Source organism: Astyanax mexicanus, chromosome 17 (assembly GCF_023375975.1).
Source record: "Astyanax mexicanus isolate ESR-SI-001 chromosome 17, AstMex3_surface, whole genome shotgun sequence".
In the NCBI taxonomy this organism is placed as follows: Eukaryota; Metazoa; Chordata; class Actinopteri; order Characiformes; family Acestrorhamphidae; genus Astyanax; species Astyanax mexicanus.
In genome coordinates, this window is record NC_064424.1 from 44,485,145 (window position 1) to 44,508,011 (window position 22,867).

At 39.3% G+C, this 22,867-nt stretch overlaps 1 protein-coding gene across 3 annotated transcripts in view; it reads left to right on the forward strand.

Moving 5' to 3' along the window:
- Positions 1-22,867, forward strand: part of rxraa (retinoid X receptor, alpha a) — a 270,194-nt gene that overhangs the window by 240,803 nt on the left and 6,524 nt on the right. For all 3 annotated transcript variants that reach the window (XM_049466149.1, XM_022676562.2, XM_049466148.1), the window contains exons 7-10: positions 11,051-11,180; positions 12,551-12,683; positions 17,454-17,545; positions 22,384-22,489. In XM_049466149.1, the coding sequence (XP_049322106.1) occupies positions 11,051-11,180; positions 12,551-12,683; positions 17,454-17,545; positions 22,384-22,489 (461 nt within the window). The remainder of the gene's footprint in view (positions 1-11,050; positions 11,181-12,550; positions 12,684-17,453; positions 17,546-22,383; positions 22,490-22,867) is intronic.

Below are 22,867 nucleotides of genomic sequence, written 5' to 3' on the forward strand. Positions count from 1 at the left end.
ATACAAACAGAAAATATCAGACAGCTTCCAGCCTGAACCGAAGTACAAAGGAAAGTTTTTTTTTTTTTACTCTCTCACATAAAACTGGGTACATGTAGTACTTTGACTGTGGGAGAGTGTTTTCAGGAGATACAGGGAGAGAGAGAGAGAGAGAGAGAGAGAGAGAGAGAGAGAGAGGCTGAGTGCCTCTTTTGGGACAGCTGTAGAGCGTACAGTGGATGTCCTGGAAGTGAGGGGAACGGTCATGTGAGTAAATGGGGTTTATTTTGGGAGGATGAGGATGTGTGGGCTGGGAGCAGAGAGTTCCTCCTGGGAGAATCTGCCAGGCTGACACTAGAAAGCACTCTGACTGTCACTCTCACCTTCCCTCCGTCTGTCTGTCTGTCTTTCTGTCTTTCTGTCTGCCTGCACTGGCATTAAACCTCCATTAGGGGGCGTATTCAGGCATTCCTCCGCAACCAGCACGTCTCTGTTTTACCTTTCCCATATTTACAGTGTTTTTTTTTTTTTTTGGAATTAATTATTAACCCTTTCAGACCCTGCATATTTTCTTCTTGCACTTAACACAGTTTGAGACCTATTCTCCATCAGAATAGACATTTTTCAGCCAATCAAACAACAGCTTAGCTCCGCCCACTGGAAAAACAGCATCCCAGCTAACAAGTTTTTTTAGTGTTTAAGAATGATTTGTGAAAGAAAACAATGGAATTCAAATAACAATATTAAACATAATTAAAATAATTCTACTTCAATGAATAATGAGCAAATTATATATTAGATTTTTATTTATTTATTCACTGAATATTGTTTTTGAGTGCATTATAGACAGAAAATTACAGTCTATTTTCATAACTGATTATTTAGTCATTTTTTTAAAAATATAATCTATAATACTTACCTCTGCTGACAACTGTTGTGAAGATGCGGATTTCATTTTCCAACAGGATGTGGTACATTGCCCACACTGCCAATAGTGTCAGTTAGTCTTATATTATAACGCTTTTAAACAGGACTGGTATGTTTTATTACTTTAAAGCAACACTTTTCATATATATTAATGGAAAAATATACAGTTTAGGGTTTAACGTCTTTTTTTAAAGGAGCTGAATCAGCGTTTACTTTTATATTAATCTACACTGTTGATCACTAGTCTCTGTATCTGTTAAGAGCATGAGGGCAGTGATGGTCACAGTGGACAGGTTTATTAAGGTTTGTTAAGGACGGTGTTTATGGATGAGGCGGAAATATAAAGCTGAATAATAAACACTGAACTGTGATAAAACAACACGAGCTGCTCTGAGGAGCTGGAATGTCTTCCTGTGTGGGTCCTCTTGGCCAGCAGTCAGAGACTTTGACTCCTTCTCTCTCTCTCTCTCTCTCTCTCTCTGTGTCTCTCTGTCCCCCGCTGTCTCTGGCTCGTCCTCCGTGTCCCGGGTCTTTTCAGAAGCACTGCCCCGTGTGTTAATTAATCAGAGGGCCCGGGCCGGAGAGCAGGCGGTGAATGGGCGCAGGGCAGGCTAATGGCCGGGGTTTGGCTGAGCTGTATACAGTGTGTTTATCTCATGGTGACCTAGAACAGGAGTTAAACAGCCGTTAGTAACACGCCCCCACCACCACCACCTCCTCCTCCTCCTCCCCCGTCTCCGCCTCCAACGCACACTCAGCATATCAGAGCGGAGCGCCAGGCTCGCACTGGCCGAGAGACACAGAGCTCAGAGCCCTGTCACGCTCTCTCTCTCTCTCTCTCTCTCTCTGTCTCTCTGTCTCTCTGCAGGACTAAATGAAATGACGTTACTGGAGTCATGCAGTTCTGTTCTACACTGATGCAGGACCAGTTACCACGGCTACGGTTTCTTTTTCCATTTGCTGTGTTGCTTAATCAGGTCCTAAAAAAACTTGACAGTGCCTGAAGTCTAGATGTGTCTGGTCTCATTTCCACGTGCTGACTTGCAAAACAGAGCATACTAAGTAATAAATTCAAAAAGTAAGACTTGTTATTGTTATTATGCCAGCTACTCACTACTGGCATCATCTCACATTAATGTTAGCATCACCAAACATCACTGACCACAGCGCTAACATGCTGGTGACCTAGCTTATCCAGCATCGCTAACATGGTATTAGCATTGCAGTGACCAGGCTCAACCAGCATTGCTAACCATTGCTAATCAGAGCCAGTGACCGGGTTAATTCAACATCGCTAACGCAGTACTAGCATGCCAGTGACCGGGATCATCCGATTTTTCTAAGCATTAGCATGCCAGTAAATGGGCTCATCCAGTGACACTAAGCAGCACTGGCATGTGGCACTGGCAAAGACCTGGTTCATCCAACTTTGTTAGGGACCCAGCTCATTGAGCATTTCAACCCTGATAGTATCATGCCAGTGACCTTGTTCAATCAACTTTGCTAAAGTTGCCCTATCATTGCCAGTGACCATGTTCATCCAATTTTGTTAAAGTGTCACTAGCATGCTGGTGATCACAGCGCTGGGATGCCAATTACCGGGCTCATCTAGCATCGCTAACAAAGCGCCAGCATACCAGTTATCGGGCTTACTCAACATTGGTAACCCAGCACTAGCATGCCAGTGACCATACTGGGATCATCCCACATTGCTAAACCAGCAACAGCATAAAAGTAATCGGCCTCATCCAACATTGCTAACCCAACGCTAGCATACCAGTGATTGGGATCACATTGCATTGGTAATGTGGCTCTAGCCTGCCGATGAACGAGCTCATGCAACATGACTGTGGTGGAATCCCAACATGGCCAGCCAGTAGGCAGGTCCCTCAGTGTTTAACCCCTCCCACTGAACTGTTCTCTGGCCCCATGTAAAGTTAGTTAACCGGGTCCAGTCTGGTTTTGGTCTCTCTTCCTTTTCTCTACCTCTTTCTTTTTTCTATCATCCCTGTTTCTCTTGTTTCTATCAAATTCTGGATTTTTCTTTCTTTCTCTTTTCGGTCACATCCTTTCTCACATTTATAATCATCTCTTCCTCTTTTTAGATGAATTGATGGACAGTATTGGGTCATGTATAATATGTAGTTTATACATATTCAGTTAATTGGAGGTCATTATTTTCTCATTGTCTCCAGTTGGCTGAGAGACAGTGTTATTTTGGGGCTTTCCCACGAAAGCTGTCTGAGGTCTCTGTCGTCTCTGCCGCAGACACACACACACACACACACACACACTTTTCCCTCCCTGCTGTCACGCAACTGTACTGCGGTTTAAGCCGAGTATAAAAAATTAAAACATCTTTCGTCTCCTCTCCTCCAGTTATGAAAATTTGATAGAACAATATGCAAGCGAGGCGTTTCTGCGAGGGCGAGGAGGATCGGCCGTGAATAATGCAGACGGAATGCTTTCGATTCGTCTGGAGCAAAAAGGGAGAAAAAAAAGCCCAGCAGTTGTTTTGCGACGGTCATGAAGAGACTATTCAAAGCGTCTCCTCGAATCCAAAAACGTGGCCATCACCACTACCCTGGGGGGGGTCTCACAAACAAATCATCCGGCCAGCTGCATCGCAGCCCCTCTCGCTCCAACACACTTACAGTGAAGGAGTGGAGAAATCAGCATCGCTGTTTTCATAAAACAGCATACTCTACTCACAGCCTTCACCTACTGACAGCTCAATTCAGCAGAATCGACAGATAACAGTGTCTTTATTAACTGAACCAGGTAGAATGCAGTTTTTATCCTTTTCTTATTTTATACAGTTTTCCTTTACTTTTAGTTTATTTAGAAACCATGTCTTTATGCATTTTTAACAAGATTGAATATCCTCAAACAGTATTCGAGTAATGTATTTCAGTAATTCATTTTTTTTTTATGTTGATGACTATTAGTCCGTATGTCAGAAATTATAAGTCAGTATCTCAGAATATTTTTATATTATATAAGACCATAGTACCCTTGTGCACTGTTCCCAAACCATCACTGATTGGTGGAAACTTCACACTAGACCTCAAGCAGTTTGGACTGTGTGTCTCTCCACTCTTCCTGCTTCCTTTATTTAAAAATAAAATGTACAATTTTTTGATGATCAGTGATGGTTTGGAGAGACATGTTTTCCCGGAAATTCTTACAGCACTTCATGCTTTCCTCTCATGACAAGAATGCACTGACCATCCACATTCTACCATCACCTGAATATTGATTTCACTTGTTTCACACACTGTATATACCCCTGCACCTTACTCACTCATAGACAAGCATTAGATCTGGTTTCGTCCATCATTTAAAGCATCTCTCTTGCCTGTGTTTTGCATATATTTTTGGGTTTGACCCATTTTTGGATTTATGACTTCATAACCTGCCTTTTCGTGTGTTTACCTCAACTGTCTCATTCTCCCTTTAACTGTTTACTGCCCTTCAAATTTGCCTTTTGGTTTTCACTCTGCCTGTTTTTGAGTACTGTTTTGGATTACCCATTTTATTTTATTTGTATCCATGCTTGTCTCATCTCTGCCTGGACCTGATATCAGAGTAAGTCACATTTCCTACTTAAAATGATGGGAAAGCCCAAGCCCATCAACCCCAAGTTGAAAATTCAAGATGGCTGCATCTCTCGGTAAATCAGATGTACTGTCCAACTGCTTTGTGTGAATGCGTTTTTTATGATGTTTGGATGCACACAATACATTATACTGCATCGTTATTAGCTTGTATCATTGATAATGCTAATCTGGGACGATGCTAACAATTATAATTAATGTCAGTATTCTGTGGTAATTAGAAAGCAGCGTATAAATGACACTCCTCTGGAACCTCCACATTCAGCATGGAGGTGTCGAGCCATCCTGCTAGGCGTGATAAAGGGCGGCCCTCTGGCCCACCGCTGCCGGGGCCAGTGGGAGACCCTCAGAGCGTCCCGCCGCCTGTCACTCTCCTCTCTTTGTCTCTACACTCTCTCCCAGCCTGAGAGAAATGAGGTCAGGGTAAACACTGCTAAGAGAGCCATGCATCATTCATGAGTGCTGCTGTGTTTAACTAGAACTCTGGGAGTTGTATTCTTTTGAGAGCAGTCGGTGGAGGCGCTCTATCGCCGCTCTGTTTTCCTTTGTATCGCCTGGTTTGCGCATGAATTATCTGTTTGTTTATACATTTGAGAAGAAACGCAGAAGAAAAGTGGCACTGAGGAGAGCCGGCTGCACGTCCCTGATCTGATACAGAAATATTCATAAGCTACAGAAAAGTGCCCGTCAAAAGTATGGGGACATATATATATATATCATTGAAAAGTTACTTTATTTATTTTTAGTAATTCAGTTCAAAATGTGAAACTCCTATATTATATAGATGTATTACACACAGAGTAATCTATTTTTAAGCATTTAGTTATTTTATTGTTGATGATTATGGCTTAATTGGCCTAACAGACCTTATTGGTGCCAAAAAATTGGTACTTTTAGCAGTGTGGGCAGTGTGCCAAGTCCTGCTGGAAAATGAAATCCACAACTCGATAAAAGTCGTCAGCAGAGGATGAAGCAGGAAGTGCTGTAGGATTTTGTGGGAAAACAAAACTGAACTGACTTTGGGCTTGATAATAAAACACAGTGGATCAACACCAGCAGATGACAGACATGTCTCTCCAAACCATCACTGATCATCAGTAAATTTTACATTTCATTTAAAGTAAATCAAGGGATCAGAGTCTGGAGGAAGAGTGGAGAGACACACAGTCCAAACTGCTCGAGGTCTAGTGTGAAGTTTCCACCAATCAGTGCTGGTTTGGATAAAGAGACATGTCATCTGCTGGTGTTGATCCACTGTGTTATCAATTTTACCAATTGCTTTTTGTTTTTTCATTTCAACAATAAAATAAAAGTTTCACATTTTGAGCTGAATTACTGAAATAAAGTAACTTTTTTCAATGATATTCTAATTTTTTGAGATACACTGGTACATAAATGAAAAGTTAGTGGATAGAAACTTATGAGCTCACGGTTTGGTATCTCCCACTCTGGTCTTTGATCCGCTGCTGCTGCTGCTGCTGAGAGCTGAACAGCCTCAGTTTTAAACAGGGTATCGAGTGGATTCGTGAAGAAGACTGTGGCTCTGAGGAGAAGAGTATTGGCATGAGCTTTCTGTGCTTAGGCCTAAAGCCTCTCCAGGGAATCTGTTGCATGTTGGAATGCAGAAAAGGCCACAGAAGATCTCTGTATCGATTCCTGGGTGTTTTTTCTTGATCTGGGATTTAAGCAAAGTTTCTCCACACTTTTTAAAGGTTCTGTTTGTTGTTGTTCTGAGTGGACGGGTTCATGGAGAGTGGGGCTGGTTTATTATGAGTGAATAAGTGAGTGAATAAGTGAGTGAGTGAGTGAAAGTAACTCAGGCAGCAGTGCATAGAAACAACATTTACATCAACAATAATAGAACAGAATATAACCGGGTTCATATGGTCATGGAAAACCTGGAAAAGTCATGGAATTCGAAAATGTACATTTCCAGGCCTGAATAAGCTTTGAAAAAATAAAAATAGCCAGAAAAGTTTTGGAAAAGTCATGAAAATTTGGAGCTACAAATACGTCATCTCAGAATTAATTCAGTATTTTATCCCTACACAATAGAGCCTTCAGCATCTGACAAACATTTTATTATTAAATTATAATTGTGTGTCAGATTCATTTTAGACCTACTGTAATCAATTTCTTGATCAGAAAGTTGATTGTTGGTTTTATCGGCTGTGTCTGCACTGTTTTAAAAATGGTATGGTCATGAAATTTTGCCTTGATGCAAAGAAAATGTCATGAAAATTAATTTTTTAATGGGAATTTATTTGGTAAAAAGTGTATAAACCCTGATATAAAATAAAATAATATTTCTGTTTCCTTAAAATTAAATGAGCTGCTGTATATCTGTGTATCTTCACAGCAGGAACATGCAGGTAATATTCTTCTGCTGAAATGCGCAGAAGCGCTGCGCCGTTAAGATATCAACATGCCAAAGTCAGAGCACACCTGGCTCTTAAAGGCAATGACAACTGATGCACTGATGCATTGGTTTATTTCACGTTACGCCCAAAACGTGCACACCTATGATTAATTAAGGTAATTATTACAGTTGTGGTCAAAAGTTTACATACACTTGTAAAAAAACATAATGTTATGGCTGTCTTGAGTTTTCAATAAGTTCTACAACTCTTATTTTTCTGTGATAGAGTGATCGGAACACATACATGTTTGTCACAAAAAACAGTCATAAAATTTGGTTCTTTCATAAATTTATTATGGGTCTGCTGAAAATGTCACCAAATCTGCTGGGTCAAAAATATACATACAGCAACATTAGTATTTGGTTACATGTCCCTTGGCCATTTTCACGGCAACTAGGCGCTTTTGGTAGCCATCCACAAGCTCCTGGCAAGCTTCAGGTCGAATGTTTGACCACTCTTCTTGACAGAATTGGTGCAGTTCAGCTAAATGTGATGGTTTTCTTGCATGAACCCGTTTCTTTAGCACTGTCCACATGCTCTCAATGGGGTTTAAGTCAGGACTTTGGGAAGGCCATTCTAAAACCTTAATTCTAGCCTGGTTTAGCCATTCCTTTACCACTTTTGATGTGTGTTTTGGGTCATTGTCTTGTTGGAACACCCAACTGCGCCCAAGACCCAACCTTCGGGCTGATGGTTTTAAGTTTTCCTGCAGAATTTGGAGGTAATCCTCCTTCTTCATTATCCCATTTACTTTCTGCAAAGAACCAGTTCCACTGGCAGCAAAACATCCCCAGAGCATAATACTACCACCACCATGCTTGACAGTAGGCATGGTGTTCCTGGGATTAAAGGCCTCACCTTTTCTCCTCCAAACATATTGCTGGGTGTTGTGGCCAAACAGCTCAATTTTTGTTTTGTCTGACCAGAGAACTTTCCTCCAGAAGGTTTTATCTTTGTCCATGTGATCAGCAGCAAACTTCAGCCGAGTCTTAAGGTGCCTTTTCTGGAGCAAGGGCTTCTTTCTTGCACGGCAGCCTCTCAGTCCATGGCGATGTAAAACACGCTTGACTGTGGAGACTGACACCTGTGTTCCATCAGCTTCCAAATCCTTGCAGACCTGCTTCTTGGTGATTCTTGGTTGACTCTTGACCATCCTGACCAATCTCCTCTCGGCAGCATGTGATAGCTTGCGTTTTCTTCCTGATCGTGGCAGTGACACAACTGTTCCATGCACTTTATACTTGCGTATAATTGTCTGCACAGTTGCTCTTGGGACCTGTAGCTGTTTTGAAATGGCTCCAAGTGACTTCCCTGACTTGTTCAAGTCAATAATTCGCTTTTTCAGATCCACACTGAGTTCCTTTGACTTTCCCATTGTAGCTTTTGTAGCTGAGTCTAATCACTGGGTCAAATGAGCCCTATTTAAATGGGCTCATGAGAAGTCAACAGCTGTAGTCAATCAGAATCACTTACAAGAAGTGAAGAGGCCATGACATGAAGCTAATTTGATTGACACAACTCGCTACATCACCAAAATTGACAAATTTTGTTGCTGTATGTATATTTTTGACCCAGCAGATTTGGTGACATTTTCAGCAGACCCATAATAAATTTATGAAAGAACCAAATTTTATGACTGTTTTTTGTGACAAACATGTATGTGTTCCGATCACTCTATCACAGAAAAATAAGAGTTGTAGAACTTATTGAAAACTCAAGACAGCCATAACATTATGTTTTTTTACACGTGTATGTAAACTTTTGACCACAACTGTACATGCCTTACATGCTTTACGAGCTTTTTTTTTTTTTGCAAGATACGATACATCAAAAATCAAGATGATCACTACATTAGGGCCCCAGAATTTATAGTTAGATGTCTGTAAGAGTGATGCTGTTTTATCCGCCTGTTTTTGATGCGTTTGCTCTGACCTCTCCCGACGCCGCAGTCGAAAAACTGCAGTCAGATTCTATTTGCAGATTCTCTTCTTTACAAACACATTCACTCTGAGCTCCTACTGCTCCTCACTCCTCCACTCTCGCGCTCCACTCTGACTCCACTGACTCCAGCTTTCATCTTCAGAAACAAAGCAGCAGCAGCAGCAGTGTATTCCCTTCTTCACAGCTCACTCAGCGCACAGCGGGAAGCTTCTGCGGCCGTTTTTCATTTCACTGGTTTGTGAGGCGGCTCTGTCTGTGGCGGGCCGCTGTGTGTGGAGACGTGCTAATAGAGGAGCAGCCGCAGGGGGTGAGAGGGGAAACCCTCCATTCACACATCCTCCACTTCCTGCCACTTTCCGAAAAACGACAGCCTGCTCCGCTACAAAACAGCCTGTAGAAGAGCATCTGAGAGAGAATGCATTTGAGAATGTAGAAATCATGTTGAATCAGAGCGGAGTTATGAAATAACTCAATGTTTTGCGAGAGACAACCCTGCCTGAAGCTCCGCCTCCTCCCTGTCTTATGCTGCATTCCATTTAGCTTAGATGTCAGTTGAGTTGAGCTACACCTTTCATGTACAGCAGTTGGACAATGAAACTGAAACACCTGTCATCATTTTAGTGTGGGATTTCAGGTTTCATGGCTAAATTGGAGCAGCCTGATGGCCAATCTTTAATTATTAAACATTAATTGCACATTGCACCAGTAAGAGCTGTAAGAGTGTGCAGGTTCAATTAGCAGGGTAAGAGCACAGTTTTCTCAAAATATTGCAATGCACACAACATTATGGGTGACAAACCAGAGTTCAAAAGAGGACAAATTGTTGGTGCACGTCTTGCTGGCTAATCTGTGACCAAGACAGCAAGTCTTTGTGATGCATCAAGAGCCACGGTATCCAGGGTAATGTCAGCATACCACCAAGAAGGACCAACCACTTCCAACAGGATTAACTGTGGACGCTGTTGTTCAAATTATAGTTAAAGGAATGAGAGGTTTACAGCTCTGACTGATGTTGATGAGCTGATGTTCTGTGAGTGAAGCTCTCTCGCGCGCTCTGGCCGCAGTACACACTCCGTCTGAAAGCTCCTGGTGGGACAGTGTGAGAGTGTGTCAAACGACTCTCTGTCCTCCGGAACTTCCTGCAGGAAATGCCTGCCTGAGCGGGGTGTGTTTTTAACGCTGCCTCTCTGCAGGTATTTCCTGAGCGTCCCGGGGCAGAAGCACTATTTGTTTTGCCTTCCTGTTCACTCCTGCTCGGAGGGGATTACTCAGCGGCCTGCGTGTGTGTGTGTGTGGGGCCATCGTAATGTCGGGGGCCGGAGAGCAGAGATCTTCACACACGAGTGTAATAATCTCTATTTCCCAGGCAGGCCTGGTCCTGGACTAACTTTTTCTTTTAGTAGAGAATTTATATTCAGAATGCAGTGTAGTGCAGGACTAGACTTTTAATCTCTGTCTAATAAACCAGCCCAATGTGAAACTCATATATTATATAGATGTATTACACACAGAGTGATCTATTTTAAGTGTTTATTCATATAATTGTTGATGATTATGGCGTACAGACAACAAAAATAAAAAACTAAATCAGTGTCTCAGAAAATAAGAATTTTATATAAGTCCAATTGGTACTTTTGGCAGTGTGGGCAGTGTGCCAAGTCCTGCTGGAAAATGAAATCCACATCTACATAAAAGTTGTCAGTAGCAGAGGGAAGCATGAAGTGCTGTAAGATTTTGTGGGAAAACAAAACTGCACTGACTTTAGACTTGATAATAAAACACAGTGGATCAACAGCAGCAGATGACAGACATGACTCTCCAAACCATCACTGATCATCAGTAAATTTTACATTTCATTTGTAAATCAAGGGAGCAGAGTCTGGAGGAAGAGTGGAGAGACACACAGTACAAACTGCTCGAGGTCTCGTGTGAAGTTTCCACCAATCAGTGATGGTTTGGAGAGATCTCTAAATCTTTCAAATACCAAAAACTTATGGAATGTTGGGCTTTTTTTTACATTTTTAGGTTTGTTTAAGTTAGACTTGATTGCTATCTTACTTGAAATCACCTGTTTAATGTATGAGCTTGACTCTCAGTGCAGACTGAGTTTAATAAAGTTTGATGAATTGATTGACAGCGTTTTCTCCTCCTGTTCTCTCTCTGCAGCCGAATGATCCGGTCACTAATATCTGCCAGGCAGCAGATAAACAGCTCTTCACTCTGGTGGAGTGGGCCAAGAGGATCCCCCACTTCTCTGAACTGCCTCTGGATGATCAGGTCATCCTGCTGCGAGCAGGTAAGAACACACACACACACACACACACAGGGCTGTTCAGTCCTCCCAGAGCAGCCGTATTAACCCCACATGACTTATGAAGTAAAGTACACTCAGGGAAGACCCTTTAATCACCATTCCAAGATAGTAAGTCATCATTTTGAGATAATAAGTCATCATTTTGAGATACTAAGTCATTATTTTGAGACACTAAGTCATTATTTTGAGATACTAAATCATTTTCTAAGAAAGCAAGTCGTTATTTTGAGATACTAAGTCGTTATTTTGAGATACTAAGTCGTTATTTTGAGATACTAAGTCATTATTTTGAGATACTAAATTATTGTTTAAGAAAGCAAGTCTTTATTTTGAGATACTAAGTCATTATTTTGAGATACTAAATTATTGTTTAAGAAAGCAAGTCTTTATTTTGAGATACTAAGTCGTTATTTTGGGATACTAAATCATTTTTTTTAAATAGCAAGTCATTATTTTGAGATACTACGCCATTATCTTGAGATACTAAGTCATTATTTTGAGATACTAAAATATTTTTTAAGAAAGCAAGTCATTATTTTGAGATACAAAATAAATATTTTGACATCCTAAATCATTTTCTAAGAAAGCAAGTCGTTATTTTGAGATACTAAGTTGTTATTTTGAGATACTAAGTTGTTATTTTGAGATACTAAGTCATTATTTTAAGATACTAAATAATTTTTAAAGAAAGCAAATCATTATTTTAAGATACAAAGTCGTTATTTTGGGATACTAAGTCATTATTTTGAGAGACTAAGCCATTATCTTAAGAGCTATTGGGGAAAAAAAATCTTTAAAAAAATTGAAGTGATGCAACACAGTAGGGTGATAAATGGGTTCATCCAGAATGCATTTCAACACTTTTACAGTGTCAAAACCGGTAGAATCGTGGAGTTGAGATCCTCTTTTTTTACCTTGGCTCAGTGTGCTTTCTGAATGCTACGCTAGGTAAACAGGCGCTAGTTAGGGAGCTTCAGTGTGCAGCGTCCTCGCTTGGCCTTGTGTATTATGAGGGTGATGCAGCTCTTCTCAGAGCAGCGTATAGCAGTGCAGAGGGGCTCTTTTTCACAGCTAGCAGGTTTTCTATAAATAACCTCTTTAGTTCTGCTGTCTCACAGATGAAAGCGTTTTCCCCAGCTTTCCCCAGCGCTATTCTATAGGGAAATGTGGGGGTTGTACAGGGTTGCAGTTGCTAGGCAGACTAGTTAAAGGCACCCCGTCACTCATCGGCAGACTCTCTGCTTTTCTTTATTTATTTAACCCTGTGAAGTCCTGTGTTTTGGGGTTGTGGGGGATGTGCATGAGTAATGGGTGTGTAAAAAGTCCTGTTTTTCTGCTGCTGTGTTTCTCAGGCTGGAATGAGCTGCTCATCGCATCGTTCTCGCATCGCTCCATAGCCGTGAAGGACGGCATCCTGCTGGCCACCGGGCTCCACGTGCACCGGAACAGCGCCCACTGCGCAGGAGTGGGAGCCATATTCGACAGGTCAGGGCTTATCAGTGGTGGGGTTTTAACATTAAAAAAGTGATTAGGGCTGCACTTAAGGGCTTTAGGGCTGTGCTTGGTTAAAAATCTTATAACTAAAATATACTAGTGCATTATATTATAATTGAAAAGTTACTTTATTTCAGTAATTCAGTTCAAAATGTGAAACTCATGTAATACATAAATGTATTACACACAGAGTGATCTATTTTAACCCTTGTGTGGTGTTCGGGTCTGTGGGACCCGTTTTCATTTTTCATCAAATGATACTAAAAAAATATTTTTTTCTAACTCAAACTCATTGGCATTGGCTCATTTTTGGTGAAAAACATATATCAAAACACATTTTCAATAAACACACACTGTACACCCCCCCCCCCTACACATTTATATTACATACAGTATGTTTGGCCAAGGGCTAATAAACATTGCTTCATTTGTAAATTTAAAACTAAACAAATTTTCTACTCATATCTTGAGTTTAATTCATTTTATTTTACTTTTTAAAAAAAACTAATAAAAAAAGAGTAGCACTTTTTGAAAGAAATGTAACATAAGAAAGGTAAAGGGCAGATATTAACCATGTAAGCTAAGTAATAAAGTAAACGAGTAACAAAAATATGAACACCACACAAGGGTTAAGCATTTATTTATTTTATTGTTAATGATTATGACTTACAGCCAATGAAAACCCAAAATCAGTGTCTTACGTCCTGCTGGAAAATGAAATCCCCATCTCCATGTCATGTCATCTGCTGGTGTTGATCCACTGTGTTTTATTATCAAGTCTGAAGTCAGTGCAGTTTTGTTTTCCCACGAAATCTTACAGCACTTCATATCTTACAGCTTCCCTCTGCTACTGACAACTTTTATGGAGATGCAGATTTCATTTTCCAGCAGGACTTGGCACACTGCCCACACTGCTAAAATTATCAATTGGTCTTATATAATATTCAAATTTTCTGAGACACTGATCTTTGGGTTTTCATTGTAAGCCATAATACCCAAAATGTAAAGTAGAGTATCATATTGTTTAATTCGACTGTACTCAAAATCAATGGAAATAAGATCCACCTATTGGTAGCTGGATTTAAGGCTGTGGCAAGAAGAACACATTTGTTTAGGGATGATCAATATGGAAAAGAAACAGAAATAAAGAGATTTTTCTTTTGGCTCTTACCAAAGGAAAAAGTAAAAAAAAATAAATAAGTTATCTTTTAGTTTATTGATTTTATTATTGTTACTTTAGTTACAACCTGTCCTTTGTTTGAGCCACTTTCTTTTCGTTTTCTTTGTTCGCCTTTTATTTTCTTATCATTGTAAGAGTAAAATCCCGAGTGTTACCTGTCTTTGCCTGTGGTGTAGTGTCAGGGTGTTCACCCAGTGCTGAAAGGGTTGCTGGTTCAAGCCCAGCTGGGAGTAACTTCACTCACAATCTACACAAAAGTCACTCACTCACTTACTGTCTCTACCTCATTTATTCTGTTCTTTTATATTTTATTGTCAGTAGATAATGATTTTAACATCACATCCTAACTAACAGAACAGCTTGTCAGTTTCATTAAGTTGATCCAGCCCTAAAAACTGTTATTCTGGTTCTGAGTGCTGAAGTGCTGCTCTCTATTTGAGCTCGTTCTGAGGCTCCTCTGGCCTGACAGAACAAAGACAAGACTACACAGTAAATTACAGTGGCAAGGGCAGAAGAAGAACCTTGACATTTCTGCGGGTGGAGTGCAGAGAGAGAGAGAGAGAGAGAGAGAGAGAGAGAGAGAAGGGCAGGAAGAGGGATTTCTTTTATCGATTAACATCAATATTCATTAAATATTCACACGCGCGGCCGATGCAGGTCGTGCAGAAATTGAGGGCTGCTCAGACAGAAAATATGAAAGGAAATCCATTTGTGTGTGATTTGTGCTGGAAGCAGCGGGGCAGCCTAGCATGCGTTCCTATAGCACGCTATAAATGCACGCTGTAGAGACCTGTACTGTGTGGACAAAAGTATTGGGACACCTGCTAGTTCTGCTAGTTGTATTTTTGTTTTGTATGAATTGAAAGAAATTTTAAGCGTTTAAAGATCTTTACTGTCTAGGAAAAAATCAGGCTTTCTAATAGACTCTGGAACATTGCTGTGAGGATTTGAATGCATGCAGGAACAAGATAATTAGGATACCCCTCTGCCCTCTAACTCAGCGCTGGAGTTAGGGATGTTGCCAATGGGATATGCGTGTATCTGCTCCACATAGTCCTCCTATTCTATTGGCAGTACTTATCTACAAGGTCTAGACAAGCTGTTGGTGTGTGTGTGTGTGTGTGTGTGTGCATTTGCAGACCTGTTAGCAATAGCTAAATTAATTCATCAGAAGGGGTGTCCACAAACATTTGGACATAAAATGAAGGCCTACATGGTATACACTGTGAGGTGTTATCTTGTGAGTGAGGTGGAACTCATCAAGACTTAATAATTACTTGAATTTCTTGTCTCTTAATGTGTTTGAGAGCATCAGTTGTGCTCTCAAAGTTGTGAAGAGGTAGAGTTACAGGTATACAGTGAATAGTGAATATTTGATTAATGTTCTAATCCAGTTATGAGAAGCAAGAACTACTCAACTAAGTAAAAAAAGTGACTTTAATAAAGCAAGGTCAGTCAATCAGTCAATCACCTGCTTTTTATATATATTTATTTATTTTTTGTAAGTTTATGTTTGAAAGTCTTACCCGTTTTGGCCGGGAAGCTACCGCATTTTACCCCTCTTTCTTGCCATCTTCATGTATTAGTATTTTCCCGTAAATTTCCTGTATTATATTACATTAAAATATATTTTACATTAAAGTATATATATATATATATTATTAATGAGGAGACAGGTCACTGACCGCTGTGTAAACAGGAAATCTCCTAACACCAATCATGGTGGCGGTTTAAGGATAAAGTGAGAAACCACCAATCAGCTTGCTGGTTTTGCGGAGGAGGGTGTGAGTGGGAAAGCCCACCCCCTTATACTTTATGTTGGTGGTTAAAAGCAGTTTCTTAACCCTGGTCACCGCCCTAAAATTGTGCATTTTCCACCTGATCCAACTGATCTGCTAATTAACAATCTATTATAGAGTTCACTTAGCCCCCTATGCACCATAAATCAATCATTATGCATATCCAGCAGTGTATTAGACACATCATACCACCAGTTGCTTTACTAAGTGCCTTTAAATCAGAGAAAGCTCTATAATATGGATAACAGTGGGAGTATGCAGTAGAATATGCAGGAACAGGGTTTAGAAACACTGCTCTAACTTGACTTCTGTTCATTTGTAGTTTACAGTAACACCACAGTAAGACCACAAATCAACCGATTTTATTGTAAGGTTATTGTGATTCTGTATAGTATTACAAATTGTGCTCGATGTGAGCCCTTTTGACTTTGAGCAGCTGCCCCTCAAAAGGTCTCTGCACGGCCCTGGACTTCAGTATTCATTTACAATGTAGAAAAAAAAAATATTTTACTCTCTATAAAGATTCCTAGATCACTTCATCACAACCACAGGCTGGTTATTATCACTGCTAAAGAGTTAAACAGACAAAACCCTAACCCTGCACTGTAACTGCAATGCAAAGCGCTCCCCTAATGCCCTGTAACCTGATTGGTGGAGAAGTAAAGTGCTTTTCAGTAAAGCCTAGAGCAAGTTTCACTCATTACCATACAGCCGGCTCCTCTCAGAGGATGGATTACATCTCTGCATTACCACAGCTCCACATTAAGATGCACAGCGCTGATAATGTTTCTTTATCGGCTCCTCCGCAAGTGGCACAAATGAAGTGGATGGTTCACTTAAACGCCGGGCTGAGGGCTTTTCTCCCCACTCTCTTTGTTCCAGGAGGCAAATTGAATTAGAGTGAGTTAAGAGTGGGAATGAGTCTGCTGCGTCTGGGTGAACACTGACTGACCCGGTCACTCTCAGGCCACGCGCTTTTACATAGACTGTAACTCTATTACCACAGAGTGATGTCATAGTAACCACTAACTATCAGAGATACTCAGAGGAGGTGTTTCCGTCTCTACAGTAATCTTACTTTTAATGGTATCAATCAGTTTTAAAAAAATTAAATCAGATTAATCACAACAGCACAACATGCTTTAGTTCACTTTTATGTCATCCTCCAACTTTCCTTAACTATTATAAAATAAGGATGTGACTTTTAACTGTTATGAGCTTGTAAACACACACTTTAATATTTGGTTGCATGCATTCACTGTGGCATCGTTTCAATAAGCTTCTGCAATGTCACAAGATTTATTTAAACCCAGTGTTAAATTAAAATGTAATTTTTCACCAAGATCTTGCAGCAGGATTGATGATGGTAGAGTCTGACCACTGCACAAAGCAGCTCTTCTCCATCCAGCACATCCCAAAGATTCTCAATGAGGTTAAGATCTGGACTCTGTGGTGTTATCTTGTTGTTATCTTGGAATATGGCCGTGCCATCAGGGAAGAAAAAATTGATCCATTGATGGAATAAGCTGGTCTATATTCAGTATATTCAGGTAGAGTCAGCTGACCTCATTCTTTCAGCACATACTGTTGCTGAACCTAAACCTGCAGACCAACTGCAGCATCAACCAACCAACCTCACATCATTTACTTACTTAAATCCAGGTGGAGTCTTTTTTTTTTTGGACAGACAGTGTATTATAATTATTCTAGTTTTGTCATTAGTTAATTAGTAATAACACATAATTGTTTCTTAATTCATTTCAAATATTATTTTGTCTGCAGGGTGCTGACGGAGTTGGTGTCGAAGATGAGAGATATGCAGATGGATAAAACAGAGCTGGGGTGTCTGCGTGCCATTGTGCTCTTTAATCCAGGTAAATGTCATAAACTACAGGCTATTTGCTACAGATTTTTTTTAATATATTTAAAAATAATAGCAGCTGTTCCAAAAGAGGCGGAGTCTGACTTCACATGTGTCGGAGGAGGCTAGTCCTGTGCTCGTCTTCACCCTCCTTGTGCTGTGGCATCACTAGTGATATATAGGGGATATATAGATGAGTAGCAAAAAGTGGGAGAGAATTAGAAATAAACCATTAAAAAAAAAAAAAGAAATAATAAATAACTCAAAGTTTGTTGACTCAAAAGTGACCGGTGCAGCTGTCCATTTTTATTATACTATTTATTATTTTTAGAATAAACAAGTTTCTGTTCTTTTAATAAATACAGAAAAAATGGTCACATATGATACAGATACAAAGTAGATAGAGTAGAAAACCTGTAACTCACTTCTTTCTGCTTCATATCATAAGCATCCAAACCATCCAGCTTAAATGCCAGTATAAAGAAGCTGAATATGACCGTGAACAGCTCTAGATGTTTAAATAGAAATAACTGATGCATTATTCTTTACAGAGTGGAAATTATTTCTGTAGCACTTGTAGCTGAACACTGTAGCAGTGAGTAAGAGCGTGTTTCACAATGGCTGTGTGGTTATGTGTGTGTGTGTGTGTGTGGTTATGTGTGTGTGCATATTTTTGTACTAATGAAATGGATTATACCTCTCATTTAGATCCACATGGATTATAGGCCCTGACTTACTCCCCTTCACTACACTTTACGGACAAAAGTATTGGGACATCTTCTCAACCATTGTTTTTTTCCAAAATCAAGTTTATTAAAAAGAGTTTATCCTGCTTTTATTGGAGTAGCTGTCTCTACTGTCTAGAGAAGCCTTTCTATTAGATTTAGGAGATTTTGTTTTGCTGTGAGGATTTGATTGCACTCAGCGGCAAGAATTTTAGTGAGGCCACTTCATCCCCACCTCATCCCCAACTGCACAACTCATCCCAAAGAAATGGATTAAGCTCCATCATTCCAGTTTCTCGGCTCCACAGCTCAATACTGAGCCTTTATTACCCTTTATAACCTACGCCCTGGTGCCAATAGGTTCATGTTTATTCCGCTTCAGGGAGTCCTATTCTATTGGCTGTCTGTGTGTGTGTGTGTGTGTGTGTGTGTGTGTGTGTGTGTGTGTGTGTGTGTGTGTGTGTTTAGTAAGCGGAGGTGTATGAGTGCTGGGAGCACCTATAGCAATGGACTTTGATGATTGACTGTTGTCAGGGTTTTAATCAGTCATTTAATCACTTCCAGACCACCACACCCATCAGTGTAGATTTATTCCTAAACTCTGATGCTATTTTAATGGCGCAGGCGCAAGGCATGGAAATAGACTGTTGACAGTGTGTAAGATAGCAATGAACATAGCAACGTGTCTTGCTCAGGGTGTACTATAGGGCCCATAGTCTTTTTTTGCTTTTTATTTAAGAAAAAATGCTTTTTCCTTTTTCTATTTTTTCCAAAAATGTAAAATTGAGAAATATCAGAAATGTAATCAGACAACTTAACTAAATTGGGAGAAAAATGGGAAAAAATTGTAAATAAATTTATAGAAAAAAAAAAACCTTTGATCTCAGCATGCAGGTCCCTCCCTCAGGCCACACATGTTGTCTAGTTGTGTTTAGTGTTTGCTTGCTGTCACATGCTCACACCCACGCACAGACACCCACGAGCACACGCAAATACACAAATACACAAGCCTGCACACACCCGCCCCAAACCCTTCCCACACACACATGCACACAAAAACACAAAACACACACACACACACTCGCGAGCACATTTTTAAGCTCAGAACTGGCACAATGAGCGAGTCACAGGCTTCATTAAACCTGCTTTCACGCTACATGAGTCTGCTCCATGATGTCATGTTCATGTGCACTCCTGATGTTCAGGATAATCAGGGTGAGGTTGATGGAGGAACACAGTGGGAGGAAAAGCTCCGGGAGACTGAAGGATGCTGTAGGTTTGAATCAGCTTTCTGGTGTCCAATTTTGATTTCCATCTACTTGAAATGGATTAGATCACTTGTTTTATAGGCCAAGTTTCACACTGACTCACTCCCCTCCACTACAGCATCTTCACTGCAAACAGGACCGTATTTTTCACACTATAATGCACAATAGATTATAAGGCGTGCTATATATAAACGTCTATTTTCATACATAAAACGCACTGGATTATAAGGCACACTGACGTTTTTTGTGAAAATTAAAGGATTTTAAGTGTAAAAATAAAATATGGTAATACAGTTCTAAAAAAAAACTAAGAGACCACTTCAGTTCCTGAATCAGTTTCTCTGATTTTGCTATTTTTAGGTTTATGTTTGAGTAAAAATAAACATTTTCGTTTAATTCTATAAACTTCAGACAACGTTTCTCCCAAATTCCAAATAAAAATATTGTAATTTAGAGCATTTATTTACAGAAAATGAGAAATGGCTGAAATAACAAAAAAGATGCAGAGCTTTCACACCTTAAATAATGCAAAGAAGAGCTCAGAAATCAATATTGGAAGAATAAATATGTGTTTTTTAATCACAGTTTTTTATGCACCTTGGCATGTTCTCCTCCTCCACCAGTCTTACACACTGCTTTTGGATAACTTTATGCTTTACACTCCTGGTGCAAAAATGTAAGCAGTTCAGTTTGGTTTGATTCATCTTCCTCTTAATTATATTTTTCAGTCAGAGTTTTTCAATTTGGTAAAATCAAAGAAAGTGGTCTCTTATTTTTTTTTTTCCAGAGTTGTATAAAATGTGGACAAAAGTATTGGGACACCTGCTTTTGCTGCTTTTTGTCTCCTATGCTTTTTTTAGTTTTTGAAACTTTGCTAGCAACTAAATGGATGGAACGATTGGCCAGATAAATTGGGAGAAAAACAGAAGAAAATTAGAAAAAGTCTTTTTATTGACTGGACTGGAGTCGCTGTGTGGGTGCTTTTGCACATCTGTGTCAGCAATGTGTGCGACATAAACATATCACATATAGTGTACTTGCTGTTCAATTCTTTTATTTTTGCTGTAAATATTCTTCAGTATCTCAGATATTCCCAAAAGATGAGATGATTGTCTCATGAAGAGTCTCTTTAATAGGTTGCAAGGCACATATTGTAGCTATCGCAATATGTAGCAATATAACTGCAATATAACTGCAATATGTTTGTCCACACTGTGTGGCTAATAAATGTGAAAAGCTGGAGTTTCTACATGGTCAAATTGAATGAAAGCTATTAATGTTGGGCTTATGCAATCCTGCAGAGACATATTTCATGCTTAAATTGGTTATGGCCCATCATTTGTTGTGTGGGCCGCTACCAAAGAGTGATAGGCTCATATGCTGGTATAGTATATAAGTGTATTAGTAATTATAGTGGGTTAGTTTTCCATCTGGTATAATCCCAATCTCTTATTGCTGAGTATCAGCTGGTATGATACTGATCTTATCTTTGTGTTTGTATATATATACAGTATATATATATATATTTGCTGGTAACTAATACTCACTTTGTTTTATATAACAGTTTATATAATAAGACATTTTGGATTGATTTATTTAGTTTAGTAATGACTACTATCTTAAAAAACACACCTACCACAACTTGCTCTGGGCTGAAATCTGTTTTTGTTCACTATCTGTCCACTATTAATGTGAAATAACTTTTATAGTGATTGATTACGCTCTTATTGTGCAGAAAAGTGCAATTCTCCCATTGATTAAAGCAATTGGGTGATAGTTTTATACACAGATGCATATCAAAAAATATATAATATCATTAAAAAGTTACTTTATTTCAGTAATTTAGTTCAAAATGTAAAACTTATATATTATATAGCTGTACTACACATAGAGAGTTATCTATTTTAATTTTTTGATTTATTTTATTGTTGATGATTATGGCTTACACCCAATGAAAACCCTGAAAAAGTCCTGCTGGAAAATGAAATCTGCGTCTCCATAAAAGTTGTCAGTCGTCAGCAGAGGACTTTGGACTTGATATCACAAATAAAGTGACTTTTCAATGATTTTCTCATTTTTCTTAACTTTACTTTATGAGAACTCTCCTCAGTGCTGCCGGCTGGGTAGTAATGTCCAGTATTGGAGCGTTGAGGACACCAGACAGCACTTTAAACTCTGTGTTTAATACAAAGCCTCTCTGTTAGGATTTAACCCTTTCAGACCCTGCATCCATTACAATGGACATCAGGTATTTTCTTCATTTTTAAATGTTTTGTTGCACATAACACTATTTGAGAGCTGTTGTCCATCAGAAGAGGCCATAAACCAGCCAATGAACAAGTTTATAAACCAATGAAACTGTAGCTTGGCCCTACCCAATGCAAAATCAAAAGGAAAACAGTAGTGCTAGAGCACTTGTGGGAAAGTAAAAGCTAATTGTTACTAATTTAATGTGATTTAGAACACTTTTTAATTATGTTTTTTTACTTTACTTTACTACTTTTTAGGAATGGTTTATGAAAAAAAAAATATATATATATAAAATGTAAAATATTACATACAGTCAGTTAATTGTATTTATTTGCTGTATAGATTTTATAGTAGAGTCTTCTATTCTGTGCATTACAGACAGAAAACAGCAATCTTATTTTTTTTTTTTTACATCACTAAAGATAATTCAGGTCTGAAAGGGTTAAGCAGCCAATATCCCATTAATTAAAATATGCCCTCCATCATTAATCATTCATTTGTATTATTGAATTATTGACTGATTTGTTTAAGATTTGCTGAATGTCAAACAAAGACTCCAACTTCCAGTGTGATGGTTGTAGTAATGTGGAAATGTGTCTCACTTTCAGACTCCAAAGGCCTGTCGAACCCAGGGGAGGTGGAGGCTCTGAGGGAGAAGGTGTACGCCTCTCTGGAGGCCTACTGCAAGCAGAAATACCCTGAACAGCCTGGAAGGTACAGTATCACCTGTTGCCCACTGTATTTACCTAAATTAGGAAGAGGAAGGATCACTTATTTAAGGCCTGCTAGGGATCATTTAGATGAAGGTAAAGTTGTTTTAGACATAGACACACTGCAGTACCTCCAATAATTCACATTCATTCACATTGCCATGCCATTTTGTACTTTTGTTTATTTTATTAACAATGTACATGCTGCTGTCCAGTCATATTTGGCAGTGTAATTCGACAACGATAGAAGGCTTTAGTTATGTAATAAGACATTATATACAGAAAACTGTTTTGAACAATAGCTCTGGAAAAAAATAACCAAATTGAAAACCTCTGGAATATAATCAAGAGGAAGATGGATGATCACAAACCATCAAACCAC